This window comes from Aulonocara sp. 'chitande type north' Nkhata Bay, linkage group LG20 (assembly GCF_057382095.1).
Source record: "Aulonocara sp. 'chitande type north' Nkhata Bay isolate Kocher_YH1m ecotype deep benthic linkage group LG20, A_spYH_male_GT1.1, whole genome shotgun sequence".
In the NCBI taxonomy this organism is placed as follows: domain Eukaryota; kingdom Metazoa; phylum Chordata; class Actinopteri; order Cichliformes; family Cichlidae; genus Aulonocara; species Aulonocara sp. 'chitande type north' Nkhata Bay.
The window spans coordinates 1,130,276-1,138,699 of NC_141363.1; the positions used below are offsets into that span (position 1 = coordinate 1,130,276).

The following is an 8,424-nucleotide window of genomic DNA, read 5'->3' on the forward strand; positions in this document are numbered from 1 at the left end:
GGTGTAGTCACTTTATTTGAGGTGAGTGCTATACAGTGGCCCAAACTATGATGCAACCTTTGTTGTTTATTTAGTTAATTTATCGGTTTAGTTTAGCATTTAAAGGTACTTATAACGGTGTGTTTGCGTGGTAACGTGAAGGTTGACATATCTGACTCAGTAGTTGGCTGTACCCCTTTAAATGTTAAACATTAAGAAATGAAGCCAATGTAAATGTTTATCTCAACGTAGTTCAAAATGACAACATGAAAAAATAGATAAGAGAAGCTGCACTGAGTCTTTGAGTAATTCATGATCAGTTTTAGCAGCTGTGTCAAAGGACTGTTTGATGCAAGTGCTGATTCAAGCAAAGAGTGGGTTTAAACCTGTGTTTAAGGTTCTGCCTCAGACATACTTGACTTAAAAACAAACACACAATAATATAAATGAATAGTTTGAATAGTCACACCCCCCCCCCCCCCCCCCTCCCTTTCAGTACCTCGGACAGCAACCACTCAAGTGACACCTGGAAACTGTACACTGAAATTATACAACACTGTCTGAAGCAATAAAAAATGTTAGAATTTCTATTTGCTTGTCGTTTTCCTGCCATACTGGATAATGATAACATGAGCTTGCTTGTCAGTCACACACATCCCCTTACTAGAAGTTTCCCATATGTGGTCAGTTTTAGCAGTGGGGGGAAAAGTCACGTTTCAGATTGCCTTTTGACAATAAATAATGATGAATGTCAAAAGGGCAGGTACAGTACACAGCACTGTCCTGGGATAGGTCTGATTATTAAGGTCACCTGACCTTGTATCATATGAGCTGAGGTAGGATCTGCGTGTCTCTTAATGTCTTATTAATAATGATTTCTTCGGCACTTGCTTCTTTTTAAGCTTTTCACCAAACATTGAATTTAATTTTATGCTGCTGCTGTTATGTATTCATCACACATCGACCTGACCGAACTACCTCCTGTCTTTCTCATCCCCGCGCTCGCTGATCATCACTTTAACACGTACCATTGGGACTCGGCATTAATTATCTCTCAGATTTCAGACGGGATATCAATCGTTAACCATTTTCCTTGAGCCTAATTTAAATAATATTATCGCCTGCAGAATTAGGTGCAGTACTTTACCAGGACACACCCTAATTTATTTCTGGTGCTGGTGCATCTTTTATGATACTTTCGAGTGGAAATGAAGCTGTGATATATTCATGAGCAGCCTATTTGAAAATATCCCATCTATGGGCAATGACCTTGTTTAAAAGGAGACTGTTTGTACTCGCCAAGTGTGTGTGAGAGAGTCTGTGTGTGTCAGCGCGCGTCTAGAAGACGGGAGAGGGGTAGAAGAAGGTGGGCACGCCCAAACGATGTGCTGAGTGACGCCCGTCTGTTGCTTTTTCTGTATAAAGGAGCGTCCAACGATTGGAGGAGGAGGGTGAAGTTACCCAGCGCTGGCGCGTCGTGGGCGGGTGGAAGGGCTGTTTATAAACCCAGATCTTTCCTCGTGGGCGGGAAGAGCAACAGTGGGGAGTGAAAGTGAAGCGAGAGAAGAAAGTGAGAGAGACGTAGAGGAGACAAGGCTGTGGTGGCGACGGCTGTGGTTGACCGGGGTCCGCGGAGGGGGCGAGGCGGCCGCCCCTGTATGCCTCTTCAACCGCGCATGGACGACCACCTCAGCCTCCTTCAATCACCCCCGCCAAGCGCAACCAAAACCCGGGGCGACAACCTGGTGAACCACGGATACACCGAGACAGAAGCCGACGTGATGACTGTTGTGGCTTGTGACAACATGCTAGAAGAGTCAGCGGCTCTCCCGGGCCACCACTCTCTGGACCGTTATGAACCGGATCACGAATGCTGCGAGAGGGTGGTCATCAACATCTCAGGGTTACGATTTGAAACGCAGCTAAAGACTCTCTCGCAGTTTCCAGAGACGCTGCTGGGTGACCCCAAGAAGAGGATGAGGTACTTTGATCCCCTCAGGAATGAATACTTTTTCGATCGGAACAGACCCAGCTTTGATGCCATCCTCTATTACTACCAGTCTGGCGGACGCATAAGAAGACCTGTGAATGTGCCCATTGACATTTTTTCTGAGGAGATACGCTTCTACGAGCTGGGCGAGGAGGCTATGGAGAAGTTCAGGGAGGATGAGGGTTTCATAAAGGAGGAGGAGCGACCGTTGCCTGAGAATGAATTTCAAAGACAGGTGTGGCTGCTTTTTGAGTACCCAGAGAGCTCTGGTCCCGCCCGGGGAATCGCAATAGTCTCAGTCTTGGTCATTCTCATCTCCATTGTCATTTTCTGCTTAGAGACATTGCCGGAGTTCAGGGATGAGAACAGGGATCCAATCACCATTGCGCCTGTGATAAATGGCACACTCCCCTATTTCATCAGCCCGTTCTCGGACCCCTTCTTTGTCGTGGAGACGTTGTGTATAATCTGGTTCTCATTCGAGCTGCTAGTGCGCTTCTTTGCATGCCCGAGTAAGGCCACGTTCTCCAAAAATATTATGAACATTATAGACATTGTGGCCATTGTTCCCTATTTCATCACACTGGGCACAGAGCTGGCAGAAAGACAAGGGAACGGACAGCAGGCCATGTCTTTAGCCATTCTGCGCGTAATTAGGCTTGTTCGGGTGTTCCGTATCTTCAAACTGTCGCGTCACTCTAAGGGGCTTCAGATTTTAGGACAGACTCTAAAGGCCAGTATGCGTGAGCTGGGCCTGCTCATCTTCTTCTTATTCATCGGTGTCATCCTCTTCTCCAGTGCTGTCTACTTTGCTGAGGCAGACGACCCAGAATCGGGTTTCAACAGCATCCCGGACGCATTCTGGTGGGCTGTTGTCACCATGACCACAGTGGGCTACGGAGACATGCACCCCGTGACAATTGGGGGAAAGATTGTGGGGTCTTTGTGCGCAATTGCTGGCGTGCTGACTATTGCCCTGCCTGTACCTGTCATCGTCTCCAATTTTAATTATTTCTACCACAGAGAAACGGAGGGCGAGGAGCAGGCACAGTACTTGCACGTGGGCAGCTGTCAGCCTTTAGCAGACACCGAGGAGCTGAGGAAGACTCGCTCTTCTTCTTCACTCAGCAAGAGCGAGTACATGGTGATAGAAGAGCACGGGATAAACAGCACGTTCAAACAGCAGCCCAACTTCCCCACTACCGCTCAGAACAACTCGCAGAATTGTGTGAATATAAACAAAAAGATTTTCACCGACGTGTAGCCATTATTTTAGAGCCATAACATTGAACACAGGACGTGGTGACGAATCAACACACAGCTGGTTCTGCCGTTGCGCACCAGCGTGTGGAAGCAGCTGTAGATCAGAAAGAAAGAAGAAGAAAAAAAAACAGAAAAAAGAAGCGAAAGAACGAAACCTGTACGTTCAGAGATGCTGCTTTGCTGTCCATTCAAAGAATCGGGATTTTTCATTTCAGTGGTATGAATTCATAATTCTGTGTGGTTCCATTCGCGCTTGTAAGAAGATGAAGAGCTCCTTATAAAGTTTTAGGCCTACCATTCTTCTCTGAGTGAGGGGGGTTGACCTGTTGTGAGTCGGGCAATAGTGAGTATATGTTTCACAACAGGTAGACATAGAAGCTGTATAACTGTGACAGATGTGCACAAATGTATAATACTTGAAGGGCACTCACATTGTATTAACATGCGTTATGGGTCGTGATCCGTCCATCATCGGCTATGTATAATATCCAGAATCATTTAAATATGTTTGTGTGTGCGTGTTTAAACACATGTGAAGTCTGAAAAACACAGTTCAGCATATAATATCTCAATTAGAGCGTTTTGTGCTATGCCTTTATTGTGCGTTAAAGTCTAGTCCAAATGCTATTCTCTTTAAAAAAAAACATATATATAAGAATTCCCAACAATTTCTTTGTATGCATTCTCCTGGTTGGCTATTTTAATGGTTAAACGGCGACATGTAAACACAGGGGCCAGCCGACTCCAGCTCTCATTATCGATGCAAGACACACGTGCAGCGAAGAAACACTGAGCTTTTTTTTTTGCGCACACAAACAGTGATCAAAGATGGAGCGTGTCTCTTTTCGGATGCCTCGAATATAGCCCACTGTGATGCAGTCTCCATGGCGACGGTCGTTACCTCGGTAACCCACCCAGTCACCGTTACCATGGCACCTTTGTTTCCACAGTAACCTCCCAGATTGCTTGGAAGCAATATTGAAGATTTTCATCTTAATGGGTTGTCTTCGGTGTGTAAGAAGGATGTTGGGGCACCGTGCTTCGCTGCATAAAAAATAGACGCCCAAACACGCCCACTAACGCTAATCTGCAAGCCCCCCCAGTGACCAGAACAACGACACGAAACAAATCCCACCAAGGAGGTTGTTAATCACAACAGTCCTACAAAACAGCACAGGCTCGACACAGATAGCTCCAAAGCTGTCTGTCAAGAGAGGCCGAAGAAGAGACATGTGAGGAAATTGTGAATGGACTGGGAGCACATTGTCTGGCTGCCCTGAGTGCGCTGCTGTCGGCGTTCAGCAGAGGCTGCTGTTCTCCCACTAAAACAGCTGGTAAGTTCTAAGCACTGTGGTGCTCGTCTCATTCTGAACGATCACTGTGGCGCAAGTCATAACATAAGACCCGCGGCTTTTGTTGTTTGGAGATTTACAATTTACTGAATGGAAAGTTCAGGCAGGTCATTTCAATCTAACAAGTTATCATCACGAGACGCACTGACGCTAAATTAACCTGCACTCAGGTTAAAGGCCAGTCAGTTATCTACAAATCCATTTTATATCGTTATTGTGACGTAAGAAGGTTTTTTGGCTTTCGTCCTTCATCGAACAGTGTAGTGATGTCATGCATGCATGTATGTGTTTTAATGTTTAGACCCTCGTCAGTCTTTGTGCAGGATTTGTGATCCTCGTGTCTTTCACCTTCGGCTGACGCTGTCTAAGAAATGAGTAAGAACACCGAAGGCGTGCTCACACAGGTTGTGTACTGTGCTGCCCCCTGGTGGCCGTGTACTGTGCTGCCCCCTGGTGGCCGTAATCTCCTAATTGAACAGGTGCTTTGTGACCTTTGTCATTTCTCATGGATATGAAGGGGATGTGATATTAGAAAGCAAGAGAAAAAAAGAAGGCTTGTACTTGTAATAACTGAATACATTGTAATTATTTAAAAAGTAAGAAATGGAATCTGTAATGGGGGTTTTCTGTTGTTTGCTTGGTCTTAAAAGTCTTAAAATACTCGTGCGTTTTCATGTAACACAGTCCTATCTTTGATACCGTTGCACTGATGATCCTCCAGATTTATGTCTGTTTATGCCCAGTGTCCGCCCTGACTCTGGTCACTTAACAGAAAGCAGAGACGAGAGTGAGGCAGAGATAAAACTTTCGAAAGCCAGGACAAGGGAAATATAATTATTCTTAAACTATTGACTACGCAATTAAATGATTACACAAAATTACATCTTTTGTGTACCTTTCCAGTTAGTGATAATCATGGTAGCTTCATTTGGAGGGACACCCTAAAAGGCAAAGTGGGAGGTGCCTCAGATTAAACCTTTTCGTTGATTGATTATAAGTTTTCAATTTGATCCCTGGCATTTTTATATTTTTTCAGTGGTGAGCTCCATATTGATCATCATTTGGAAGCCTGCTCATTTCTCATGTTACATAAAATCTCTAGCAGAGGAAAACACTAATAGATCAGAAAGTGAATAAGCAGAAATGGGAGCCACTTGTTTTTCACCTAACTGGATTGGCCAGTCTGGAAGCCTTTATTTCCCGGGCCTCTAATAATCCACACAATTGTTAGAGACATTGCACACTGCAGTGCACTCATCCTTTCAATTTTTGTTCACTTCTGCTAATTTCAAGTCGACACAGGTCACTTGAGAGTTACAATCATGTCTGTCAGACTTTAATTTCCTGTCCTTAACGCTCTCCTCACTAAGACGTTATTCAGAGTTACACAGTTCTTGCCCGACTGTTAATGAGACAAAAGAAGGAAGAGAAGTAGCTTTGCTTTTGCAGAGACCACAAAACTAATAGTTTTGCTTTTCCTTCCCCATTTTGTCTTTTTCTCTCTTAGGTGAACTCTTTCTCTGCTCAGACCTCCTGGAACCCCCAACGAAACCAGTTAGACTGCCTCCCATTTAGGTAAACAAACTAAATTGATTTGATACAGGTGCTAATTACTTAGAAAAGCTGAGTCATTTTGAAGGCATTTAGATTAGCCATTAGCCTGCAGTGACCTTATTTTTCCATTTAGGGGCGATGCGACTCCGGTCTTCCTGCTGGGCCAGATTGGCCAAGTTAGCAATTGAGACAGAAATCTCTCTGGACTAATTCTTCCCGCCCTGCCTTCTTGCTCATGCTGGTGCCCTTGAACCTGAATTAACAAGTTGTGCCTATTAATCACCCTGCCACGCCCCTCCAGCGAACCACAGCTCATTCCAAAATGCAACAACATGCAGTTTTGAAAAGCTTATAATGGACACTCAACATCCAGTTTTGTAGCTGCAGTTTTGTAGCTGCTTCCGCGCTGAGGCTAAAGCACTGTGAATGGAACCATCGCAGGGTCAGAAGTTGTTGAGACAGTGACAGGATTCAGCTGCAACGGACTTTTTCACCACATGCTTTCTATATAAAATTCAAAAGGATAGATGCAGAAAACAAGACAGCAATTTTGCAAAGCACTTTCGCGTTACTGGAATATCAAGGATTTTTGCATTCTGTATTCACCTTTCCGGGAGGAGATGTTCATCATGGACAACAGCTGACCAACATTAAGACAGAAGTGGCAAAAACCAAGGCCATCCACAAGTTACTGCTATAAAACTGTGATACAAATTCAACGACTGTTAGTCATTTGCCTTTGTTAGTTCTATGTGTTGTGTATTTGTAATATGTGAGACAAACGCATATGTACATGTGCTGGTCGCTGCTATTCCATTGACATATACTGTACGTGGAGGAAAATACAAAGGCGTTTATGCAGACACAAACACAGACACATGCAGCACATACACATGCCTTTGGACGGCTTTCTCCTTCCCAGAGTGCACTCTTGATTTATGGGAAAGGGCAAAATGTTGTCATGGGGCGGCTTGTTTGTTCTGTGTTATTTTTGTGCTGTCTTAAACATGACCCATGTAGAGAGTCTGAAAGTAGCCAAATTGTAAAGGAAAATGCACTCATTTACAGTTGCAAGGCAAAGTTTTAGTGCCACTTACTGATATATAATGTTGGATCATTTTCCTCAATAAATCAGTGAACAAGTTTTATACTTTTTGTTGGTCTGTTTAACTAGCTTTTAGGTAGAAATATAGACACTCTGAAAAGATTCAGAAAACCTTCCTGCAGCTACGTCCAGAGGGATGTCTGGATTCAATACATTTCCAAAGTACATTTCCACTTTTAAGTTAACTAGAAGGGAGACTAACAACCTGTGTTTAGTATCCCTCTGCCTTTCTCTCACTCTAAATTGTTCAATAAAAGAAACCTATTAAATTTGCAGTTAAGCGTTAATAGAATGAAAATACATGAAATGTTTTATAGCTGGGCAAAGAATTAGTGACTGCCTTACCTGTGCAACATATAATGCAATTAAGTACATGATATAAAATGGTTTAATCCTTCAGTACTGCAATATTCAATCATTTCATGGGTTTTTCTGGATTCTGCTGTGTGCAGAAATGCTGTTGGCACACAGGATGTGCCACTGTTTAACAAGTGTTTCCCGTGAAGAGCCTTGCAACGTGACAGTCTTTTAATAGTGAAAAACAGTGCTGGCCCAGAGTCCTTTGGTTACAGGAAAACACTAACACAACAGAAGAAAGAACAAAGAGAGCTCTCTGTAGCAGCAGGACCAGACAGGAAGCTTATGACGGAGTACTCCATCAATGAACTAGAAGGGCAATATTGAAAATAAAAGAGACGTCTCTCTGACAGATTTAGAAAGAAACATTTGGTGATTCCTAAATTTAATTCTACGTCAGACGTTTGGATGCCCCCTGGTTTGTCTGGTTGCACCTTAAAGAGCACTGAGCTGTGTTAGAGCACAGTGGAAAACTTCATGTCATCTCCCAGGCGAAGAGGTAAATATTAACATTGTAACAAAGGTTTGCAGCAATCATGCTGTCATGCTGTGTATGAGAAAGTGTGCTTTATTGCTGCGACGAGCCTGCCAGTTCACTAACCACTCTGCCATCTCTCTTGGCAAAAGTGTGGCTGAAAGAATCAAACCACTATATCTTTGGTTGTCCCCTCTTACATGCGCAGCAAATCCCCCCCACAGTCTATTTGTGTCTGTTTTCATTCTTTTGCTTGTCTGTTCCTTCAGTATCAAACATAGGAGAAGGCACAATGTGGCAGCCGATCACAAAAATGATGTCATCAGACCTCACACTAGCCACAGGGCTA

General features: G+C 43.9%; 1 protein-coding gene across 2 annotated transcripts; it reads left to right on the plus strand.

The window, feature by feature from the left end:
* The first annotated feature begins 1,429 nt into the window (after positions 1-1,429).
* On the plus strand, positions 1,430-7,286 carry LOC147304734 (potassium voltage-gated channel subfamily A member 3). 2 transcript variants are annotated; one of them, XM_086276186.1, is made up of 3 exons: positions 1,430-4,566; positions 6,092-6,159; positions 6,272-7,286. In XM_086276186.1, the coding sequence occupies exon 1, from the start codon at positions 1,638-1,640 to the stop codon at positions 3,231-3,233; it is 1,596 nt and encodes a 531-aa protein (XP_086132312.1). In that variant the 5' UTR covers positions 1,430-1,637; the 3' UTR covers positions 3,234-4,566; positions 6,092-6,159; positions 6,272-7,286. The 2 variants fall into 2 exon arrangements, with proteins under 2 accessions (XP_086132312.1, XP_086132313.1); XM_086276187.1 differs by lacking the exons at positions 6,092-6,159; positions 6,272-7,286 and adding an exon at positions 4,886-5,013.
* Positions 7,287-8,424: the final 1,138 nt, after the last annotated feature.

Bases quoted from the DNA above. Each gene is read 5' to 3' on its own strand.
- LOC147304734 (XM_086276186.1), top strand. From the start codon at position 1,638: ATGCCTCTTCAACCGCGCATGGACGACCACCTCAGCCTCCTTCAATCA.